The 25,215-nt window shown below is 46.9% G+C and overlaps 2 protein-coding genes across 3 annotated transcripts in view; one reads left to right on the forward strand and one right to left on the reverse strand.

Annotated features, from left to right (window-relative positions):
- Positions 1-25,215, forward strand: part of LOC135509028 (ras-related protein Rab-31-like) — a 235,218-nt gene that overhangs the window by 185,171 nt on the left and 24,832 nt on the right. The gene's annotated exons all lie outside the window — the stretch shown is intronic.
- LOC135508967 (band 4.1-like protein 3) overlaps positions 1-25,215 on the reverse strand; it is a 180,370-nt gene that overhangs the window by 15,981 nt on the left and 139,174 nt on the right. For both annotated transcript variants that reach the window (XM_064929219.1, XM_064929227.1), the window contains exons 10-18: positions 24,590-24,678; positions 24,281-24,456; positions 23,251-23,456; positions 19,917-19,970; positions 18,984-19,022; positions 16,206-16,385; positions 15,407-15,472; positions 13,969-14,772; positions 8,283-8,342 (exon numbers count right to left, since the gene is read on the reverse strand). In XM_064929219.1, coding sequence (XP_064785291.1) covers positions 8,283-8,342; positions 13,969-14,772; positions 15,407-15,472; positions 16,206-16,385; positions 18,984-19,022; positions 19,917-19,970; positions 23,251-23,456; positions 24,281-24,456; positions 24,590-24,678 — 1,674 coding nt within the window. The remainder of the gene's footprint in view (positions 1-8,282; positions 8,343-13,968; positions 14,773-15,406; positions 15,473-16,205; positions 16,386-18,983; positions 19,023-19,916; positions 19,971-23,250; positions 23,457-24,280; positions 24,457-24,589; positions 24,679-25,215) is intronic.

A 25,215-nucleotide genomic window follows, 5' to 3' on the forward strand; every position in this document is an offset into this window, starting at 1 on the left:
CCTGACTCTACAGTCACTACTGACCCTGACTCTACAGTCACTACTGACTCTGACTCTACAGTCACTACTGACTCTGACTCTACAGTCACTTCTGACTCTACAGTCACTACTGAATCTGACTCTACAGTCACTACTGACCCTGACTCTACAGTCACAACTGACCCTGACTCTACATTCACAGTACTGACCCTGACTCTCACTCTACACCCTGACTCTATTACTGACCCTGACTCTACATTCATTACTGACCCTGACTCTACAGCCATTACTGACCCTGACTCTACAGTAACTACTGACCCTGACTCTACAGTCACTACTGACCCTGACTCTACAGTCACTACTGACCCTGAGTCACTACTGGCTCTGACTCTACAGTCACTACTGACCCTGACTCTACAGTCACTACTGACTCTGATTCTACAGTCACTACTGATTCTGACTATCTACAGTCACTACTGACCCTGACTCTACAGTCACTGACCCTGACTCTACAGTCACTACTGACCTGACTCTACAGTCACTACTGACCCTGACTCTACAGTCACTACTACTGTCACCCTCTGACTCTACAGTCACTACTGACCCTGACTCTACAGTCACTACTGACTCTGACTCTACAGTCACTACTGACCCTGACTCTACAGTCACTACTGACCCTGACTCTACAGTCACTACTGACTCTGATTCTACAGTCACTACTGACCCTGACTCTACAGTCACTACTGACCCTGACTCTACAGTCAACTACTGACCCTGACTCTACAGTCATTACTGACCCTGACTCTACAGTCATTACTGACCCTGACTCTACAGTCACTACTGACTCTACAGTCTCTGACTTCACTACTGACCCTGACTCTACAGTCACTACTGACTCTGACTCTACAGTCACTACTGACTCTGATTCTACAGTCTCTACAGTCACTACTGACTCTGACTCTACAGTCACTACTGACTCTGACTCTACAGTCACTACTGGCTCTGACTCGACAGTCACTACTGGCTCTGACTCTACATTCATTACTGACCCTGACTCTACAGTCACTATTGGCTCTGACTCTACAGTCACTACTGACTCTGACTCTACAGTCACTACTGACCTTACAGTCAATACTGGTTCTGGCTACATCTCAAAAGGCGATTTCTGATTTTGCCACTGTGTCTGCCGTGAGTACTGGCTCTAACTGTGATTCTGCCACTGTGTCTGCCGTGAGTACTGGCTCTAACTGTGATTCTGCCACTGTGTCTGCCGTGAGTACTGGCTCTAACTGTGATTCTGCCACTGTGTCTGCCGTGAGTACTGGCTCTAACTGTGCTTCTGCCACTGTGTCTGCCGTGAGTACTGGCTCTAACTGTGATTCTGCCTTCTGTGTCTGCCGTGAGTACTGGCTCTAACTGTGCTTCTGCCACTGTGTCTGCCGTGAGTACTGGCTCTAACTGTGCTTCTGCCGTCTGTGTCTGCCGTGAGTACTGGCTCTAACTGTGCTTCTGCCGTCTGTGTCTGCCGTGAGTACTGGCTCTAACTGTGATTCTGCCACTGTGTCTGCCGTGAGTACTGGCTCTAACTGTGATTCTGCCACTGTGTCTGCCGTGAGTACTGGCTCTAACTGTGATTCTGCCACTGTGTCTGCCGTGAGTACTGGCTCTAACTGTGATTCTGCCACTGTGTCTGCCGTGAGTACTGGCTCTAACTGTGATTCTGCCACTGTGTCTGCCGTGAGTACTGGCTCTAACTGTGATTCTGCCACTGTGTCTGCCGTGAGTACTGGCTCTAACTGTGATTCTGCCACTGTGTCTGCCGTGAGTACTGGCTCTAACTGTGATTCTGCCACTGTGTCTGCCGTGAGTACTGGCTCTAACTGTGCTTCTGCCACTGTGTCTGCCGTGAGTACTGGCTCTAACTGTGATTCTGCCACTGTGTCTGCCGTGAGTACTGGCTCTAACTGTGCTTCTGCCACTGTGTCTGCCATGAGTACTGGCTCTAACTGTGCTTCTGCCACTGTGTCTGCCATGAGTACTGGCTCTAACTGTGATTCTGCCGTCTGTGTCTGCCGTGAGTACTGGCTCTAACTGTGCTTCTAAGCCAATGTGTAGTCTGCCGCGAGTTTCTGGCTCTAACTGCCAGCTTTGCCGTCTTTCTGCCGTGAGTACTGGCTAATAACACTGCTTCTGCCGTCTGTGTCTTCCGTGAGTACTGGCACTAACTGTGCTTCTGCCACAGTGTCTGCCGTGAGTACTGGCTTAACTGTGATTCTGCCACTGTGTCTGCCGTGAGTACTGGCTCTAACTGTGATTCTGCCACTGTGTCTGCCGAGTACTGGCTCTAACTGTGATTCTGCCACTGTGTCTGCCGTGAGTACTGGCTCTAACTGTGATTCTGCCACTGTGTCTGCCATGAGTACTGGCTCTAACTGTGATTCTGCCACTGTGTCTGCCGTGAGTACTGGCTCTAACTGTGATTCTGCCACTGTGTCTGCCGTGAGTCCACTGGCTCTCCTGTGATTCTGCCACTGTGTCTGCCGTGAGTACCTCTAACTGTGATTCTGCCGTCTGTGTCTATGTGAGTCTGGCTCTATTGTTTCTCCACTGTGTCTGCCGTGGAGACTGGCTCTAAGTGATTCTGCCACTGTGTCTGCCGTGAGTACTGGCTCTAACTGTGATCTGCCACTTGTCTGCCGTGAGTACTCCTCTAACTGTTCTGCCGTCTCCGTGTAGCCGTGAGTCTGGCTCTAACTGTGATTCTGCCAACTGTGTCTGCCGTGATCTCAGCCTAACTGTGATTCTGCCACTGTGTCTGCCGTGGTACTGGCTCTAACTGTGATTCACCACTGTGTCTCCGTGAGTACTGGCTCTAACTGTGCTTCTGCCACTGTGTCTGCCCCCGTGAGTACTGGCTCTAACTGTGAGTTGGCTGCCTCATCTCTCCCAAGTGGCTCAACTCTCTGCCTCTGTGTCTGCCGTGATCTGTCTAACTGTGCTTCTGCCACTGTGTCTGCCGTGAGTACATGGCTCTACCAGCCCTGTGTCACTTTACTCCTAACTGTGATTCTGCAGTCTGTGTCCCCGTGAGTACTCATCACTGTGCTTCTGCCTTGACTGTGCTCCTTTCCTGAGGACTGGCTCACCTGTGATTCTCACTGTCCCAAGTGGTACTGGCTCTAACTTTCCCCCACTCTACTTTGACTCACTCTCTCTGCCTCCTTCTTGTCTGCTCCTCTCCTCTTTTGACCTCACTGTGACCTTCTGCCCTGTGTCTGCCATGAGCAGGCTCTAACTATTCTGCCTCTCTTTACGTGAGTGCTGTTCTCTAACCTGATTCTGCCACTCCAAGTCTGCCGAGTACTGGCTCTAACTGTGATTCTGCCACTGTGTCTGCAACGTGAGTACTGGCTCTAACTGTGCTTCTGCCACTGTCCCTGCCGTGAGTACTGGCTCTAACTGTGATTCTCCCTCTTCCTGCCGTGGTACTGGCTCTTAACCTTCTCCACTGTGTCTCCTGAGTCTGCCTCTCAACCTCCTTCTTCCCTTTCTGCTCCTTGAGACTGGCTCTAACTGTGCTTCTATCCTCCAGTGTCTGCCGGTACTCCCTGTGCTTCTGCCACTGCTCCGTGAGCTGGCTCTCATTGCTTCTCACAGATGCTGTGCTCCGGAACCGGCGGAAACTGTGCTTCTGCCGACTGTGTCTTCCGTGAGTACTCACTAACTGTGCTTCTGCCACAGTCTCTGCCGTGAAGTACTGGCTCTCCACTGTGATTCTGCCACTGTGTCTGCCGTCTACTGGCTCTGACTGTGATTCTGCCACTGTGTCTGCCCAGTACTGGCTCTAACTGTGATTCTGCCACTGTGTCTGCCGTGAGTACTGGCTCTAACTGTGCTTCTGCCACTGTGTCTGCCGTGACCCCTGGCTCTAACTGTGATTCTGCCTTCTGTTCTGCTCGTGATCCTGTGCTCTAACTCTTCTCCCACTCTGTCTGCCGATGACTGGCTCTAACTGTGCTTCTGCCGTCTGTGTCTGCCGTGAGTACTGGCTCTAACCCTGCTCCTGCCGTCTCTGTCTTCCGTGAGTACCTCTCCTGTGATTCTGCCACTGTGTCTGCCGTGAGTACTGGCTCTCAACTCATTCTGCCACTGTGTCTGCCCTGAGTCCTGGCTCTAACTGAGATTCTGCCACTGTGTCTGCCGTGAGTCTGGCCTAACTGTGATTCCCACCGTGTCTCCGTCTACTGGCTCTAACTGTGATTCTGCCACAGTGTCTCCGTGAGTACTGGCTCTAACGTGATTCTGGAGGACTGTGTCTGCCTGAGTACTGGCTCTAACTGTGCTTCTGCCACTGTGTCTGCCGTGAGTACTGGCTCTAACTGTGATTCTGCCTTCTTGTCTGCCGTGAGTACTGGCTCTAACTGTGCTTCTGCCACTGTGTCTGCCGTGATCCTTCTCTGTGCTTCTGCCTTTGTCTGCTTGACCATCAGTCCTCCTCTCCACTGTGCTTCTCCGTCTGTGTCTTCCGTGAGTACTGGCTCTAACTGTGATTCTGCCACTGTGTCTGCCGTGAGTACTGGCTCTAACTGTGATTCTGCCACTGTGTCTGCCGTCGTACTGGCTCTAACTGTGATTCTGCCACTGTGTCTGCCGTGAGTACTGGCTCTAACTGTGATTCTGCCACTGTGTCTCCGTGAGTACTGGCTCTAACTGTGATTCTGCCACTGTGTCTGCCGTCTGGCTCTAGATGTGATTCTCCACTGTGTCTGGCCGTGAGTACTGGCTCTAACTGTGCTTCTGCCACTGTGTCTGCCGTGAGTACTGGCTCTAGGGCTGTGATTCTGCCCTCTGTGTCTGCCGTGAGTACTGGCTCTAACTGTGCTTCTGCCACTGTGTCTGCCGTGATACTGGCTCAACTGTGCCTCTGCCACTGTGCTGCCGTGAGTACTGGCTCTAACTGTGCTTCTGCCGTTCTGTGTCTTCCGTGAGTACTGGCACTAACTGTGCTTCTGCCACTGTGTCTGCCATGAGTACTGGCTCTAAGTGATTCTGCCGTCTGTGTCTGCCTGAGTACTGGCTCTAACTGTGCTTCTCCACTGTGTCTGCCGTGTGCCTGGCTCTAACTTGCTTCTGCCGTCTGTGTCTGCCGTGAGTACTGGCTCTAACTGTGCTTCTGCCGTCTGTGTCTTCCGTGAGTACTGGCACTAACTGTGCTTCTGCCACAGTGTCTGCCGTGAGTACTGGCACTAACTGTGCTTCTGCCACTGTGTCTGCCGTGAGTACTGGCTCTAACTGTGATTCTGCCACTGTGTCTGCCGTGAGTACTGGCTCTAACTGTGATTCTGCCACTGTGTCTGCCGTGAGTACTGGCTCTAACTGTGATTCTGCCACTGTGTCTGCCATGAGTACTGGCTCTAACTGTGGCTGCCACTGTGTCTGCCGTGAGTACTGGCTCTAACTGTGATTCTGCCACTGTGTCTGCCGTCTGGATCTAACTGTGATTCTGCCACTGTGTCTGCCGTGAGTACTGGCTCTAACTGTGATTCTGCCACTGTGTCTGCCGTGAGTACGGGCTCTAACTGTGCTTCTGCCGTCTGTGTCTGCCGTGAGTACTGGCTCTAACTGTGATTCTGCCACTGTGTCTGCCGTGAGTACTGGATCTAACTGTGATTCTGCCACTGTGTCTGCCGTGAGTACTGGCTCTAACTGTGATTCTGCCACTGTGTCTGCCGTGAGTACTGGCTCTAACTGTGCTTCTGCCGTCTGTGTCTTCCGTGAGTACTGGCTCTAACTGTGATTCTGCCACTGTGTCTGCCGTGAGTACTGGCTCTAACTGTGATTCTGCCACTGTGTCTGCCGTGAGTACTGGCTCTAACTGTGATTCTGCCACTGTGTCTGCCGTGAGTACTGGCTCTAACTGTGCTTCTGCCACTGTGTCTGCCGTGAGTACTGGCTCTAACTGTGCTTCTGCCACTGTGTCTGCCGTGAGTACTGGCTCTAACTGTGATTCTGCCCTCTGTGTCTGCCGTGAGTACTGGCTCTAACTGTGCTTCTGCCACTGTGTCTGCCGTGAGTACTGGCTCTAACTGTGCTTCTGCCGTCTGTGTCTGCCGTGAGTACTGGCTCTAACTGTGATTCTGCAGTCTGTGTCTTCCGTGAGTACTGGCACTAACTGTGCTTCTGCCACTGTGTCTGCCGTGAGTACTGGCTCTAACTGTGATTCTGCCACTGTGTCTGCCGTGAGTACTGGCTCTAACTGTGATTCTGCCACTGTGTCTGCCGTGAGTACTGGCTCTAACTGTGATTCTGCCGTCTGTGTCTGCCGTGAGTACTGGCTCTAACTGTGATTCTGCCACTGTGTCTGCCATGAGTACTGGCTCTAACTGTGATTCTGCCACTGTGTCTGCCGTGAGTACTGGCTCTAACTGTGATTCTGCCACTGTGTCTGCCGTGAGTACTGGCTCTAACTGTGATTCTGCCACTGTGTCTGCCGTGAGTACTGGCTCTAACTGTGCTTCTGCCACTGTGTCTGCCGTGAGTACTGGCTCTAACTGTGATTCTGCCCTCTGTGTCTGCCGTGAGTACTGGCTCTAACTGTGCTTCTGCCACTGTGTCTGCCGTGAGTACTGGCTCTAACTGTGCTTCTGCCGTCTGTGTCTCCCGTGAGTACTGGCTCTAACAAAACATGCCGTCTGTGTCTGCAAATGAGTACTGGCTCTAACTGTGCTTCTGCCACTGTGTCTGCCGTGAGTACTGGCTCTAACTGTGCTTCTGCCGTCTGTGTCTCCCGTGAGTACTGGCTCTAACTGTGCTTCTGCCGTCTGTGTCTGCCGTGAGTACTGGCTCTAACTGTGCTTCTGCCACTGTGTCTGCCGTGAGTACTGGCTCTAACTGTGCTTCTGCCGTCTGTGTCTGCCGTGAGTACTGGCTCTAACTGTGCTTCTGCCGTCTGTGTCTGCCGTGAGTACTGGCTCTAACTGTGATTCTGCCGTCTGTGTCTTCCGTGAGTACTGGCACTAACTGTGCTTCTGCCACTGTGTCTGCCGTGAGTACTGGCTCTAACTGTGATTCTGCCACTGTGTCTGCCGTGAGTACTGGCTCTAACTGTGATTCTGCCACTGTGTCTGCCGTGAGTACTGGCTCTAACTGTGATTCTGCCACTGTGTCTGCCGTGAGTACTGGCTCTAACTGTGCTTCTGCCACTGTGTCTGCCGTGAGTACTGGCTCTAACTGTGAGTCTGCCACTGTGTCTGCCGTGAGTACTGGCTCTAACTGTGATTCTGCCACTGTGTCTGCCGTGAGTACTGGCTCTAACTGTGATTCTTCTGCCACTGTGTCTGCCGTGAGTGCTGGCTCTAACTGTGCTTCTGCCGTCTGTGTCTGCCGTGAGTACTGGCTCTAACTGTGATTCTGCCGTCTGTGTCTTCCGTGAGTACTGGCATCTAACTGTGCTTCTGCCATGTGTCTGCCGTGAGTACTGGCTCTAACTGTGATTCTGCCACTGTGTCTGCCATGAGTATTGGCTCTAACTGTGATTCTGCCATCTGTGTCTGCCGTGAGTACTGGCTCTAACTGTGATTCTGCCACTGTCTGCCATGAGTACTGGCTCTAACTGTGATTCTGCCATCTGTGATTCCGCATCGCCTATCAACTCTGGCTGTGCCTTTACAATCAGTACAGGTTCTGCCTTTTACAGTCAACGGTTTTGACTGTACATGTGACGTACATCTCTGTCTGTGGGTCTGTAGTCACTGTGGCTCAGTGGTAACTACAGACCAGGGTTCCCAACCGGTGGCCCGCGGGTGGTTTTATTCAAAACATTTTGGGGGAACATAAAGGACTATAAAAACACCAAGAAATCAGCTCCAAGTGATTTTAATTTAGGAAATATGTTCCCCAAGTATTCCCATGTATAATAGAGAGACGTGTGATCGTAGACAAATGGAAGAACGGTTTGAAAGGGGTATGGTTTAGTCAAACCAGGGTGGTTAGTGGTTAGAGCGTTGGACTAGTAACTGTAAGGTTGCAAGTTCAAATCCCTGAGCTGACAAGGTACAAATCTGTCGTTCTGCCCCTGAACAGGCATTTAACCCACTGTTCCTAGGCCGTTATTGAAAATAAGAATTTGTTCTTAACTGACTTGCCTAGTTAAATAAAGGTAAGAATAAAATAAAGGAAAAATTATAATAATCTGTTTGGGCTTCTTCTGGTCAATTTGCTACAAATCTACTAATTATTTGTTATTCTATTCTGGCCCCCTGACCATCAAACTCAATTTAAAAACAAAAAAGAGAGATATTCACCGTAGGTGCTGTCTCATGTGCTTCTTGGCTCCCTCCTGTCTCCTCCTCTCCAGCTGAGCTCTGTGAGGGACAAGAGTGCTGTCATGTTACTGGACCTCTTGGTAGAATCACAGTAGCTGATCTTACAGTAAAGACACATAGACACATTTAACAAAAGGTGATCTTTAAACACACCTGTTGAGAAAGCAGGCTCATTAAAACTGATTTAGCACAATGGATATTAGAAGAGCTTCTAGAAAATATATATCTTGTTTTTCCTGGGAAAACAACATGACTGATGCGGCTGATGTTTCTATGACGACCAGAGAGCAGTGGTCACCGTGGTAACAGAGGAGGGGACCCATCCCAGCAAAGACTGATGGACAGACAGGGAGAAAGGAAGTGAGAAGAGGAGAGAGAGAGAGAAAGAGGGAGAGAGGTGAGAGAGAAGGAGAGAGAGGAGAGATGGTGAGAAAAGGAGAGAGAAGGGGACAGAGAAGGAGAGAGAAGGGGAGAGAGAAGTAGAGAGAAAGAGAGGGAGAGAGAAGAACAGAAAGGAGAAAAAAGGAGAAGAGGAAGGGGAGAGAAGGATAGAGAGAAGGAGAGATAGATAGGGGGGAGAGAGAATGAGAAAGAGGAGGAGATAGAAGAAGAGACATAAGGGGAGAGAATGAGAAAGAGTAGAGATAGAAGGGGTGAGAGAGACATAAGGGGAGAGAGAATGAGAGAGAATGAGAAAGAGGAGAGATAGAAGGGGTGAGAGGAGAGAGCGAAGGAGAGATAGAAGGGGATTTTTCTCATGGTATAATACAATATAGACCCATACAATGTTTCTGGGGGCATTCAATAGTGTTTCGAGGTTTGACGAGGTGCACTGTGGGAAAAGCTGCAGTGATGGCAACAGGCCAGGGAGAGATAACACTTCTAGTGTATGATGTCATTGCTTCAAGACTGGTAACACCTGAGGGAAACAAAATGGTGCTGAGCAGCAGAACAGTCCAGACAAAAATAAAAAGTATTTTACTCTAGCTACCCACCTGACTATGAATCTGCCAGATACAGTACATTACGCATTAGATACAGTAACCATTAGATACAGTAACCATTAGATACAGTGCAGTAAGCATTAGATACAGTACATTACACATTAGATACAGTAACAATTAGATACAGTAACCATTAGATACAGTGCAGTAAGCATTAGATACAGTGCAGTAAGCATTAGATACAGTACATTACGCATTAGATACAGTAACCATTAGATACAGTAACCATTAGATACAGTAACCATTAGATACAGTAATCATTAGATACAGTACATTACGCATTAGATACAGTAACCATCAGATACAGTAACCATTAGATACAGTAACCATTAGATACAGTACATTACGCATTAGATACAGTAAACATCAGATACAGTAACCATTAGATACAGTAACCATTAGATACAGTAACCATTAGATACAGTAACCATTAGATACAGTAACCATTAGATACAGTAACCATCAGATACAGTAACCACAGATAACCATTAGATACAGTAACCATTAGATACAGTAACCATTAGATACAGTAATCATTAGATACAGTACATTACGCATTAGATACAGTAACCATTAGATACAGTAATCATTAGATACAGTAACCATTAGAAACAGTAACCATCAGATACAGTAACCATTAGAAACAGTAACCATCAGATACAGTAACCATTAGAAACAGTAACCATTAGATACAGTGCATTACGCATTAGATACAGTAACCATTAGATACAGTAACCATTAGATACAGTGCAGTAACCATTAGATACAGTAACCATTAGATATAGTAACCATTAGATACAGTAACCATTAGATACAGTGCAGTAAGCATTAGATACAGTAACCATTAGATACAGTAACCATGAGATACAGTAACCATTAGATACAGTAACCATTAGATACAGTGCAGTAACCATTAGATACCGTGCAGTAAGCATTAGATACAGTACAGTAAGCATTAGATACAGTGCAGTAACCATTAGATACAGTAACCATTAGATACAGTAACCATTAGATACAGTGCAGTAAGCATTAGATACAGTAAAGCATTAGATACAGTAACATTAGATACAGTAACCATTAGATACAGTAACCATTAGATACAGTACAGTTAGATACAGTAAGCATTAGATACAGTAACCATTAGATACAGTAACCATTAGATACAGTGCAGTAAGCATTAGATACAGTAACCATTAGATACAGTAATTAGATACAGTAACATTAGATACAGTGCAGTAAGCATTAGATACAGTGACCATTAGATACAGTAACCATTAGATACAGTAACCATTAGATACAGTGCAGTAACCATTAGATACCGTGCAGTAAGCATTAGATACAGTACAGTAAGCATTAGATACAGTAACCATTAGATACAGTACAGTCAGCATTAGATACAGTAACAATTAGATACAGTACAGTAAGCATTAGATACAGTACAGTAAGCATCAGATATAGTAACCATTAGATACAGTAACCATTAGATACAGTGCAGTAAGCATTAGATACAGTAACCATTAGATATAGTGCAGTAACCATTAGATACAGTACAGTAAGCATTAGATACAGTAAGCATTAGATACAGTACAGTAAGCATTAGATACAGTAAGCATTAGATACAGTAACCATTAGATACAGTACAGTAAGCATTAGATACAGTACAGTAAGATTAGATACAGTAACAATTAGATACAGTACAGTAAGCATTAGATACAGTGCAGTAAGCATTAGATACAGTACAGTAAGCATTAGATACAGTGCAGTAAGCATTAGATACAGTACAGTAACCATTAGATACCATTAGATACAGATTAGATACAGTAACCATTAGATACAGTAAGCAGTAAGTAACATTAGATACAGTACAGTAAGCATTAGATACATTAGTGCAGTAACCATTAGATACAGTAGCCATTAGAGTCAGTGCATTAGATAAGCATTAGATACAGTACAGTAACAATTAGATACAGTAGAGTAACCATTAGATACAGTACAGTAAGCATTAGATACAGTAACCATTAGAGTAACAGATGCAGTAAGCATGAGAACTTTTTAAGGTCTTTGAAAGCCAAGTTAACAAACAGATCACCGACCATTTTGAATCCCACCATTAGTACAGTGCACCTTCTCCATTAGCTATGCAATCTCGTTTCAAGCTGGTCATGGGAGCACCTCAGCCACGCTCAAGGTCCTAAACGATATCATAACCGCCATCGATAAGAGACAATACTGGGCAGCCGTATTCATTGATCTGGCCAAGGCTTTCGACTCTGTCAATCATCGCATTCTTATTGGCAGACTCAACAGTCTTGGTTTCTCAAATGACTGCCTCGCCTGGTTCACCAACTACTTCTCTGATAGAATTCAGTCTCTATGGGGGTGCCGCAGGGTTCAATTCTCGGACCGACTCTCTTCTCTGTATACATCAATGATGTTGTTCTTGCTGCTGGTGATTCTCTGATCCACCTCTACGCAGACGACACCATTCTGTATACTTCTGGCCCTTCTTTGGACACTGTGTTAACTAACCTCCAGACGAGCTTCTATGCCATACAACTCTCCTTCTTTGGCCTCCAACTGCTCTTAAATGGAAGTAAAACCAAATGCATGCTCTTCAACCGATCGCTGCCCACACAACGAATTGCAAAAATCACTGAAGCTGGAGTCTTATATCTCCCTCACTAACTTTAAGCACCAGCTGTCAGAGCAGTTCACAGATCACTGCACCTGTAAATAGCCCATCTGTAAATAGCCCATATGTAAATAGCCCATCTGTAAATAGCCCATCTGTAAATAACCCATCTGTAAATAGCCCATCTGTATACAGCCCATCTGTATACAGCCCATCTGTATACAGCCTATCTGTAAATAGCCCATCTGTAAATAGCCCATCTGTATACAGCCCATCTGTATACAGCCTATCTGTAAATAGCCCATCTGTAAATAGCCCATCTGTAAATAACCCATCTGTAAATAGCCCATCTGTAAATAGCCCATCTGTATACAGCCCATCTGTATACAGCCTATCTGTAAATAGCCCATCTGTAAATAGCCCATCTGTATACAGCCCATCTGTATACAGCCTATCTGTAAATAGCCCATCTGTAAATAGCCCATCTGTAAATAACCCATCTGTAAATAGCCCATCTGTAAATAGCCCATCTGTATACAGCCCATCTGTATACAGCCTATCTGTAAATAGCCCATCTGTAAATAGCCCATCTGTAAATAGCCCACCTGTACATAGCCCATCTGTGAATAGCCCACCTGTACATAGCCCATCTGTAAATAGCCCACCCAACTACCTCATCCCCATATTGTTATTTTTCTTCTCCTTTGCACCCCAGTATCTCTACTTACATTCATCTTCTGCACATCTGTCACTCCAGAGTTAATGCTAAATTGTAATTATTTTGCCACTATGGCCTATTTATTGCCTTAACTCCCTAATCTTATTACATTTGCACACACTGTATATAGACTTTTGCTATTCTGTTATTGACTGTACGTTTGTTTATGTGTAACTCTGTGTTGTTGTTTTTGTCGCACTGCTTTGCTTTATCTTGGCCAGGTCTCAGTTGTAAATGAAAACTTGTTCTCAACTGGCCTACCTGGTTAAATAAAGGTGAAATTGGATACAGATGCCTCTAGCACTGAGATGCAGTGCCTTAGATCACTGTTCCACCTGGGAGCCCCAGTGCAGTAAGCTTTAGGCACAGTAATCTTTAGATACAGTAAGCTTGAGATACAGTAAGCTTGAGATACAGTAAGCTTGAGATACAGTAAGCTTGAGATAGAGTGCAGTAAGCTTTAGATAGAGGGCAGTAAGCATTAGATACAGTGCAGTAAAAGCATTAGATACAGTGCAGTAAGGTTTAGATACAGTAAGCTTCAGATACAGTGCAGTAAGCTTCAGATACAGTGCAGTAAGCTTCAGATACAGTGCAGTAAGCTTTAGATAGAGGGCAGTAACCATTAGATACAGTGCAGTAAGCTTTAGATACAGTACACTTTAGATAGAGTGCAGTAAGCATCAGATAGAGTGCAGTAAGCATCAGATACAGTGCAGTAAGCATCAGATAGAGTGCAGTAAGCATCAGATACAGTGCAGTAAGCATCAGATACAGCGCAGTAAGCTTCAGACACAGTGCAGTAAGCTTTAGATAGAGGGCAGTAAGCATTAGATACAGTGCAGTAAAAGCATTAGATACAGTGCAGTAAGGTTTAGATACAGTAAGCTTCAGACACAGTGCAGTAAGCATCATATACAGTGCAGTAAGCATCAGATACAGCGCAGTAAGCTTTAGAGCCATCAACAAAACCAAACAACTCAAAACACGTGTCAAAAATGAAGCAAAGCTTTGAGAGCAACAGAAAGCTGTGGCTGCCGTTGGCAGATAAACGAGCACGTACAGCTTGTTTGACGGTCGAGCCATGCAGGGCATTTACTGTACACTGGCTGGAGCACCGCTGGTGGAGGGGAGCAGTAAGCATCAGATACAGTGCAGTAAGCATCAGATAGAGTGCAGTAAGCATCAGATACAGTGCAGTAAGCATCAGATAGAGTGCAGTAAAGGGCATTTACTGTGCACTGGCTGGGGGGGGGTGCAGCAGGTAGGACGTGAAGGAGTAGGCAGCTTGTATTGTTTTACATACAGTACCATGGCTCGAGATCCAGGCGATGGTTTGGTGTCAAATTGACCGCTGGCAAAGCTCGACTGTGACAGGTCGCTCCGGGCTTCGTCCAGGCCGCGCGACTCCTCTCTCTGTAGCGGTGCGTCCTGGGTAATCCGGTCCAAGTCTGTCGCCTCCTCACGTGACCTCCTGGCGACCTCTGACCTTTCGTCTGTCTTTGTGATGACCACAGAGGAATACGGAGCTTCAGTCTTCTGAAGTGAGTTAACGTCACTCATCTTCCGTGAGTTAATACCACCCAATTCGTCTTCAGTCTCAGTCTGGTTTAAGTTAAGTCTCTCGTTGCTGGTCTCCATAGACGTGGTCTTAGCATCTACCTCACCGCCAGTCTCTTCTTCATTCAAGGTGAATTGGGTATCGTTCTCCTTCGATCGGGTCAGACCATCTCCAACGTCATCCTCCTTGATGGAAAGACTCCCCCCTCCTTCCTCCTGGTCGGTGAAGGTTGCACCGTTATCCATCTGGTCACCGGCGTCCATCTTGTCTTCAGACTCCATTTCCTTCAGGATGATGAGGGTTCCTCTCTTGTCCAAGATGGCCGTAGAGACTTCCTGTCTGACTGTCCCTGGACTGATATTTAGCTCTGGAGACACCGGCGATTTCTTTCCTTCTGCGTCCTCTTTTTCTTCGTCCGTCTCTCTGTCCATCCAGTCACTGGTGATGTCCTCTAAGGTGTCACGCAGAGTCATCAGGCAACTCCCCTGTGCTCCAGCAGTCTCCGCCCCCACCATAAAATCACTAGGGTCCACCATGCCTGACTTGTCTGTAGCCTATCAGGGAGAGACTTGGCTTACAGTGACCACACAGACAAAATGAGATACACAAAGACACACACACATGGACACACAGAGACACACATAGACACACACAGAGACAAACACAGAGAGACACACAGAGACACACACAGACCCACAGAGACACAAGGACAGATGGAGACACAGACAGACCTACACATACCCATACTAGGTTGAGACTTAGCTACAGTGACCACACAGACACACGGAGTGACACGTACACACACGTACACACACAGACACACAGAGTGACACGTACACACACGTACACACACACGGAGTGACACGTACACACACGTACACACACAGACACACAGAGTGACACGTACACACACAGACACACGGAGTGACACGTACACACACAGACACACGGAGTGACACGTACACACACAGACACACGGAGTGACACGTACACACACAGACACACGGAGTGACACGTACACACACAGACACACGGAGTGACACGTACACACACAGACACACGGAGTGACACGTACACACACGTACACACACAGACACACACACGGAGTGACACGTACACACACAGACACACACACGGAGTGACACGTACACACACGGAGTGACACGTCACACACACGTACTTTCTTACCTCAATGGCATTAGCTTGTACCTCCTGCTGCATCTCTTCCTCAGCAGCAGGAACCTCCTCTGTCTCCTACAGAGAAAACACAGTTTATATGATATAGAATACAGACAATACAACAGGCATTCAGTCTCCATGGGTTCGTGTTGTAAGTAGTGTCCATGTAAGTGTTTGGTTCTGTTCTACTGCAGCTTAATACCTCCTGACCATGTGTCCATTCCTTTATTTTTTGTGTGTATTTTAACCCCCCCCCCCCCCTTTCCCTCCCCTACTTTCGATCTTGTCTCATCGCTGCAACTCTCCCAATGGGCTCGGGAGAGGTGAAGGTAGAGTTGTGCGTCCTCTGAAAACATGACCCGTCTAACTGCGCTCCTTAACACCCGCCCCCTTAACCCGGATGCTAGCCGCACCAATGTGTCAGAGGAAACACCGTTCAACTGGCGACCGGGTTCAGCCTGCAGGCCCCCGGGCCGCCACAAGGAGTCGCTAGAGCGTGATGAGCCAAGTAAATTCTCTGAGAGAGAGAGGGCTGTATATCCATGCAGTTATCTAAGCCACCCTCGCTCGTCTCTTACATCTGTTGGGGTGTGTACTGTCGCACACACACACACACACACACACACACACACACACACACACACACACACACGCACGCACGCACCAGTCTTCTGAAGTGCTGCCATGGGATAAGAAAAGTCTCTTCTCCTACCTAAGACCAGACTTCAGTCTGACTCGGTCCCAACCAGCCATGCGGTTAGCTAGAATGTATTCTTATACTCCCCCCTCTCCAGAACCTGGATCTTACTGGGTCCTGTCGGGTGTCTAGTGGTTCAATCATAGGGGCCTCCTCCACTCCCCCGCTGGGGGAGCGTGCTGGAGAAGACGGGGACAGTCTCTTCAGTCCCGGGCCGTCAGCACCGCCTGGTATCTCTAGGAAGGAGCTGTCTCTCTGGTGCTTCGCCTTCTCCTCCAACTCTTCTGTGTCCTGAACCACCAACCAGAGAGCAGGATACAAGGACATGAGGTGCTGGTCGACCAATAACCAAGCAGAATGCAAGCAGGCGGGGAGTAGGGTAGGTGGTTACTGACTAGGCAGGCGGGACAAGGGTCGGGAGACTTTGAGTGGTGTTTTTTATTGAAGCTTTGAGTGGTGTTTTGTGTTTTCTATTGAAGCTTTGAGTGGTGTTTTGTGTTTTCTATTGAAGCTTTGAGTGGTGTTTTGTGTTTTCTATTGAAGCTTTGAGAGGTGTTTTGTGTTTTCTATTGAAGCTTTGAGTGGTGTTTCGTATTGAAGCTTTGAGTGGTGTTTCGAGTTTTCTATTGACGGTTTGAGTGGTATTTTGTGTTTTGTATTGAAGCTTTGAGTGGTGTTTTGTGTTTTCTATTGAAGCTTTGAGTGGTGTTTTGTGTTTTCTATTGAAGCTTTGAGTGGTGTTTTGTGTTTTCTATTGAAGCTTTGAGTGGTGTTTTGTGTTTTCTATTGAAGCTTTGAGTGGTGTTTTGTGTTTTCTATTGAAGCTTTGAGTGATGTTTTGTGTTTTCTATTGAAGCTTTGAGTGGTGTTTTGTGTTTTCTATTGAAGGTTTGAGTGGTATTTTGTGTTTTGTATTGAAGCTTTGAGTGGTGTTTTGTGTTTTCTATTGAAGCTTTGAGTGGTGTTTTGTGTTTTCTATTGAAGCTTTGAGTGGTGTTTTGTGTTTTCTATTGAAGCTTTGAGTGGTGTTTCGAGTTTTATATTGAAGCTTTGATTGTCTAAGATATGAAGATATACCTAGTCTAACTAGTAGCTTATATTTATTGAACATTATATTGTTGTTTTGTTTTGTTCTTCACAGCAGCAGAACGTCATGCTAAACGCTTCATGTGTTTTGTGTTGTTGCCAAACCTCTAACATGAGATTACTGTGGTTGGATTTAAAAAAAAAACGTTCTCTCCTTTAATTCGCCTCATGAAACTCTACTGGGAAAACAACAGGGGATCCATAAGCAACATTATTTGCTTATATTATTTGCTTATTATTTGCTCATGTGTCTAATGCTTTATACCAGACCATATACAGTACATAGTAGATAGAGTGATTTTTGTCCTCTAAGGCTAAAATAATGGTCAGAATCAACTCATCCTCGTCGCTACCAACATGTCAGCCAACAAGGCAACATAAAACACGCAGCCTGATTCCTCAACAAAATTGCACCAACAGAAAATGAAATGTTATTGTATAATGTGGCCGAGCATCCTGATTGGTTGCATCACCGCCTGGTATGTCAAAGACTCCAAACCGTACCCAGTCATGGACTGTTGTCTCTGCTACCGCACAGAAAGAGGTACCGGAGCACCAAGTCTAGGACCAAGAGGCTTCTAAACAGCTTCTACCCCCAAGCCATAGGACTCCTGAACAGCTAATCAAATGGCTATTTGCATTGCCCCCCCCCCTCCACATTTTACACTGCTGCTACTCTCTGTTGTTATCATCTATACATAGTGACTTTAATAACTCTACCTACATGTACATATTACCTCCATTACCTCGACTAACCGATGCCCCCGCACATTGACTCTGTACCGGTACCCCCTGTATATAGCCTCCACATTGACTCTGTACTGGTACCCCCCTGTATATAGCCTCCACATTGACTCTGTACCGGTACACCCTGTATATAGCCTCCACATTGACTCTGTACCGATACCCCTGTATATAGCCTCCACATTGACTCTGTACTGGTACCCCCTGTATATAGCCTCCACATTGACTCTGTACTGGTACCCCCTGTATATAGCCTCCACATTGACTCTGTACCGTAACACCCTGTATATAGTCTCCACATTGACTCTGTACCGTAACACCCTGTATATAGCCTCCACATTGACTCTGTACCGGTACCCCCTGTATATAGTCTCCACATTGACTCTGTACCGTAACACCCTGTATATAGCCTCCACATTGACTCTGTACCGGTACCCCCTGTATATAGCCTCCACATTGACTCTGTACCGGTACCCCCTGTATATAGCCTCCACATTGACTCTGTACCGGTACCCCCTATATATAGCTTCCACATTGACTCTGTACTGGTACCCCCTGTATATAGCCTCCACATTGACTCTGTACCGGTACCCCCTGTATATAGCCTCCACATTGACTCTGTACCGGTACCCCCTGTATATAGTCTCGCTATTGTTATTTTACTGATGTTCTTTAATTACTTGTTACTTTTTATTTCTTATTCTTATAATAAAAAATATTAAAATGCATTGTTGGTTAAAGGGCTCGCTCACTCTCCCTTAAAGGGCTCGCTCACTGTTGTATTCGGCGCCAATGTGACTAATACCATTTTGATTGTGGCCAAGCACAAACATCTAGATGAAACTGAACGGTTGTTTAACTGAAACTCTAAGCAGTTGTGACAGTATGTGGAGGCAGCAGCAGGCCATGCTAGATTAGACAGGACAAGACGTAGGAGCTTATGCTCCATTATATGAAGCAGAGAGCTGGACCACGTATATAGAGAGATGTCGCGGCTCAATCTATTGGCTCTGACCAGCAGTATCGAGCTGGTGGTCATGACGATGAAACGCAGAGTACCTGTGTCTTCTTTTCAGAGTAATCATCCTCTGGCTCCGACTGACAGCAGAAAGAAAGGACGACACAACGGAGGGAGGGTGGGAGGGAGGGAGGGAGGGAGGGATGGAGGGAGGGAGGGAGGGAGGGAGGGAGGGAGGGAGGGAGGGAGGGGGAGGGAGGGAGGACCATGGGGGAGGGAGGGAGGGATGGAGGAGGGAGGGCCGTTGGGGAGAGAGGGAGGACCATGGGGGAGAGAGGGAGGGCCGTGAGGGAGGGCCGTGAGGGAGGGAGGACCATGGGGGAGGGCCGTTGGGGAGAGAGGGAGGACCATGGGGGAGGGAGGGAGGGCCGTTGGGGAGAGAGGGAGGACCATGGGGGAGAGAGGGAGGGCCGTTGGGGAGGGAGGGAGGGCCGTTGGGGAGGGAGGGAGGGCCGTTGGGGAGAGAGGGAGGACCATGGGGGAGAGAGGGAGGGCCGTTGGGGAGGGAGGGAGGGAGTTGAGGACAGAGTAGAGAGAGGTAAGGAGTTGAGGACAGTATAGAGGTAGGGCAAGGAGGGAGGTGAGGACACAGTAGAGAGGTAGGGAGGGAGGTGAGGGTAGGGAGGAGAAGGGAAGGAGGGAGGTAAGGACACAGTAAAGGGAGGGAAGGAGGGAAGGAGACAGGGTCAGGTACAGAATCAGGAAACCTGAGCTACTAGTCCTTCACATAAATATATTAACAACATGCAGATTTAAACCCAATAAATATCTGCTGCTTTGCAGAAAGTAGACTAATCAACTATACTGAAAAGCATGCACCCCTAGAGCATCTGAAATAAATGTTCATTGTAAATACAAGAAATAAACGGCTTCAGTATCGGCTCTTCACACCATCAACGACCCCCGTTTGACTGAAAACTTTCATGCGCTTCGAGACTCCAGACTGGGATCTTCTCCTGGATGTACCTACTAACCTCGGAGGCCGTGGTTTCCCCGTCCAAGTCAAAGTCAGTTTGCTCGCTGTCCGTCTTGTTATTGAAAACAGACAGCGGAACCAATCAGAAAGCATGGAATGAGAGAGAGAAGAAGTACAAACGTTGAATATTCCTCCTTAACAGTGACAGTCACAATCATGAATGGAGAGAATGGTTGGATGCATTGGGAAATACATAGAGGTCACTATATATGCTTTGCAAAAAAAGCTACAAAGATAAAGCTAGGCAAAAAAAAGAAAGAAGAGATAAGCAAGAATAATTTGTTCACAGACAGGATAAGAGTGTCTGCTAAATGACCGTTAGTGTTGAAAAGACAAGAGGTAGTAGAAACCGTTAGTGTTGAAAAGACAGAGGTAGTAGAAACCGTTAGTGTTGAAAAGACAGAGGAAGTAGAAACCGTTAGTGTTGAAAAGACAGAGGTAGTAGAAACCGTTAGTGTTGAAAAGACAGAGGTAGTAGAAACCGTTAGTGTTGAAAAGACAGAGGTAGTAGAAACCGTTAGTGTTGAAAAGACAGAGGTAGTAGAAACCGTTAACGTTGAACGGTGACGTAGAAGTGGTTTAAGGACTACTATAGTAGAGTTACTATAGTAGTGGTTTAAGGCCTACTATAGTAGAGTTACTGATGGAGTAGTGGTTTAAGGCCTACTATAGTAGAGTTACTGATGTAGTAGTGGGTTAAGGCCTACTATAGTAGAGTTACTATAGTAATGGTTTAAGGCCTACTATAGTAGAGTTACTGATGTAGTAGTGGTTTAAGGCCTACTATAGTAGAGTTACTGATGTAGTAGTGGTTTAAGGCCTACTATAGTAGAGTTACTGATGTAGTAGTGGTTTAAGGACTACTATAGTAGAGTTACTATAGTAGTGGTGTAAGGACTACTATAGTAGAGTTACTGATGTAGTAGTGGTTTAAGGCCTACTATAGTAGAGTTACTGATGTAGTAGTGGTTTAAGGACTACTATAGTAGAGGTACTGATGTAGTAGTGGTTTAAGGCCTACTATAGTAGAGTTACTGATGTAGTAGTGGTTTAAGGCCTACTATAGTAGAGTTACTGATGTAGTAGTGGTTTAAGGACTACTATAGTAGAGTTACTATAGTAGTGGTTTAAGGCCTACTATAGTAGAGTTACTGATGTAGTAGTGGTTTAAGGCCTACTATAGTAGAGTTACTGATGTAGAAGTGGTTTAAGGCCTACTATAGTAGAGTTACTGATGTAGTAGTGGTTTAAGGCCTACTATAGTAGAGTTACTGTAGTAGTGGTTTAAGGCCTACTATAGTAGAGTTACTGATGTAGTAGTGGGTTAAGGCCTACTATAGTAGAGTTACTGATGTAGTAGTGGTTTAAGGCCTACTATAGTAGAGTTACTATAGTAGTGGTTTAAGGCCTACTATAGTAGAGTTACTGATGTAGTAGTGGTTTAAGGCCTACTATAGTAGAGTTACTGATGTAGTAGTGGTTTAAGGCCTACTATAGTAGAGTTACTGATGTAGTAGTGGGTTAAGGCCTACTATAGTAGAGTTACTGATGTAGTAGTGGTTTAAGGCCTACTATAGTAGAGTTACTGATGTAGTAGTGGTTTAAGGCCTACTATAGTAGAGTTACTGATGTAGTAGTGGGTTAAGGCCTACTATAGTAGAGTTACTATAGTAGTGGTTTAAGGCCTACTATAGTAGAGTTACTGATGTAGTAGTGGTTTAAGGCCTATTATAGTAGAGTTACTGATGTAGTAGTGGTTTAAGGCCTACTATAGTAGAGTTACTGATGTAGTAGTGGGTTAAGGCCTACTATAGTAGAATTACTGATGTAGTAGTGGTTTAAGGCCTACTATAGTAGAGTTACTGATGTAGTAGTGGTTTAAGGCCTACTATAGTAGAGTTACTGATGTAGTAGTGGGTTAAGGCCTACTATAGTAGAGTTACTGATGTAGTAGTGGTTTAAGGCCTACTATAGTAGAGTTACTGATGTAGTAGTGGTTTAAGGCCTACTATAGTAGAGTTACTGATGTAGTAGTGGTTTAAGGCCTACTATAGTAGAGTTACTATAGTAGTGGTTTAAGGCCTACTATAGTAGAGTTACTGATGTAGTAGTGGGTTAAGGCCTACTATAGTAGAGTTACTGATGTAGTAGTGGTTTAAGGCCTACTATAGTAGAGTTACTGATGTAGTAGTGGGTTAAGGACTACTATAGTAGAGTTACTGATGTAGTAGTGGGTTAAGGACTACTATAGTAGAGTTACTGATGTAGTAGTGGGTTAAGGACTACTATAGTAGAGTTACTGATGTAGTAGTGGGTTAAGGCCTACTATAGTAGAGTTACTGATGTAGTAGTGGGTTAAGGACTACTATAATTAGGACACACCGCTTCCTCTGAACAACTGTCATTGTGATGCAGGCCCTGAGCGACGGAGGTGGTGCGAGAAGCCAGCCTTGGGCTCCAGGTAGCAGACACAGCGCCAGTGGGAAGGACAGCGTGAGGGCGTAGCGGCACCGAGTATGACGTGGACAGGAGAAAGAGGAAGATGACGAAGAAGAAGCAGGGGATGAGAGAAGGTGACGGACGAGGGCCGGATATGCTGCACGCTCTCAGGGAGGAAGTTGAGCTCCGTGACGTCGGGGAAGGTGAGCTCCTCATGACGGCTAACCTCATTAAGGCTAACCTCATTACGGCTAACCTCATTACGGCTAAGCTCATTACGGCTAAGGTCATTACGGCTAAGCTCATTACGGCTAAGCTCATGACGGCTAACCTCATTACGGCTAACCTCATTACGGCTAACCTCATGACGGCTAAGCTCATGACGGCTAACCTCATTACGGCTAACCTCATGACGGCTAACCTCATGACGGCTAACCTCATTACGGCTAAGCTCATTACGGCTAACCTCATTACGGCTAACCTCATTACGGCTAACCTCATGACGGCTAACCTCATTACGGCTAACCTCATGACGGCTAACCTCATGACGGCTAACCTCATTACGGCTAACCTCTTGACGGCTAACCTCTTGACGGCTAACCTCTTGACGGCTAACCTCATTACGGCTAACCTCATGACGGCTAACCTCATGACGGCTAACCTCATTACGGCTAACCTCATTACGGCTAACCTCTTGACGGCTAACCTCTTGACGGCTAACCTCATTACGGCTAACCTCATGACGGCTAACCTCATGACGGCTAACCTCATGACGGCTAACCTCATGACGGCTAACCTCATGACGGCTAAGCTCATTACGGCTAAGCTCATTACGGCTAACCTCATTACGGTTAACCTCATTGGCTAATATGAGGAAGAGGATAATAATCTACCTTGTTGTCATGTCTGAGCGGGGTTGAAATGACGTTGCAATCCGACATCTCGTCGGCGAAGGTCTGCTCCGCCTCTTCCCCAGCCTTCTCCACCTCCTCTGTCTTCTTCTCTGGGGTTACCGTGGGGATCAGGTCTCCGGTGGCGACAGCTTTGGCTGGTGTAGCTTCCCTCATCATCAGAGTGTGGTGGTTCTCTGTTATGGTCACTGGGAGGAAGGGCGGTGACATTTACATCCAAGATGTGTGATTTGAGATTGAGATGAGGTGTTTTGTGTGTTAAAAAGCCCGGTCCCCTTCCCTTAGGACCTAGGACTGATGTTTACAGGTCTTTAAAGGGGAAGATCCGTCTCTACACCGCGTATAGACTCTTATAGTCCCTATCTCCGTTGGGAAGGGGTAGGGAGTGATTTAGGAGGGTAACACAATGGATGAGTCCCTATCTCCGTTGGGAAGGGGTAGCGAGTGATTTAGGAGGGTAACACAATGGATGAGTCCCTATCTCCGTTGGGAAGGGGTAGCGAGTGATTTAGGAGGGTAACACAATGGATGAGTCCCTATCTCCGTTGGGAAGGGGTAGCGAGTGATTTAGGAGGGTAACACAATGGATGAGTCCCTATCTCTGTTGGGAAGGGGTAGCGAGTGATTTAGGAGGGTAACACAATGGATGAGTCCCTATCTCCGTTGGGAAGGGGTAGCGAGTGATTTAGGAGGGTAACACAATGGATGAGTCCCTATCTCCGTTGGGAAGGGGTAGCGAGTGATTTAGGAGGGTAACACAATGGATGAGTCCCTATCTCCGTTGGGAAGGGGTAGCGAGTGATTTAGGAGGGTAACACAATGGATGAGTCCCTATCTCCGTTGGGAAGGGGTAGGGAGTGATTTAGGAGGGTAACACAATGGATGAGTCCCTATCTCCGTTGGGAAGGGGCAGCGAGTGATTTAGGAGGGTAACACAATGGATGAGTCCCTATCTCCGTTGGGAAGGGGTAGCGAGTGATTTAGGAGGGTAACACAATGGATGAGTCCCTACCTCCGTCGAGACTACGTGACATGGGGTAGCGTTTGGAGGAGGAGCGTTCGAAGAAGGGCGCGGCCCTGATGATCTGAGAGGAGACTCTCCGGGTCTGAGCCTGGGTTCTACCGCTGTAGCGGAACTTAGAACCAAGACCTAGGAACTTCTTCGGGAGGGCCTCTGGAGACACCAGTCTGGAGGACAGAGGAGAGTACAGTAATGAGAACATTGCCGGTGACTAATGACGCTTAACAATTTGTGCGTGTAATGCTTCCGCTGTGTTTTCTATCTAATGGACAGGCTACAACACTTGAGCGTACCTCTTACCTGAAGAATGTATGTTGCTCAACACAAGTCTTCCACAGTCTCTTGGCTGCACGGTGGTTAGGCAGCTTGAAGCCAATCATGCTTTCAAACTGCAAGAGGGGAGAGAGAGAGAGAGGAGAGAGAGGAGAGAGAGGAGAGAGAGCGAGAGAGGAGAGAGTAGGGAGGAGAGAGAGCGAGAGAGAGGAGAGAGGAGGAGAGAGAGAGAGAAAAGGAGAGAGAGGAGAGCGAGAAGGAGAGAGAGAGAGCGAGAGAGCGAGAGAGCGCGAGAGAGAGAGAGAGAGAGAGAGAGGAGAGGAGAGAGAGAGGAGAGAGAAAAGAGAAGAGAAGAGGAGAGGAGAGAGAGAGAGAGACAGCGAGAGAGAGAGAGAGGAGAGAGAGAAGGAGAGAGAGCGAGAATGAGTGAGAGAGAGAGAGAGAGAGATGAGAGAGAGAGAGAGAGAGGAAAGGAGAGGAGAGAGATAGAGAGAGGAGAGAGAAGGAGAGAGAGAGAGAGGAGAGAGAGAGGAAAGAGAAGGAGAGAGAGAGGAGAAAGAAGGAGAGAGGAGAGAGGAGAGAGTTCTACCTGACCACCTAACATAACCAGTAAAACCACTGGGCTGTGGTAAAACTGGTCCCAGAGTTCTACC

This window comes from Oncorhynchus masou, chromosome 3, assembly GCF_036934945.1.
Source record: "Oncorhynchus masou masou isolate Uvic2021 chromosome 3, UVic_Omas_1.1, whole genome shotgun sequence".
NCBI classification, from domain to species: Eukaryota; Metazoa; Chordata; class Actinopteri; order Salmoniformes; family Salmonidae; genus Oncorhynchus; species Oncorhynchus masou.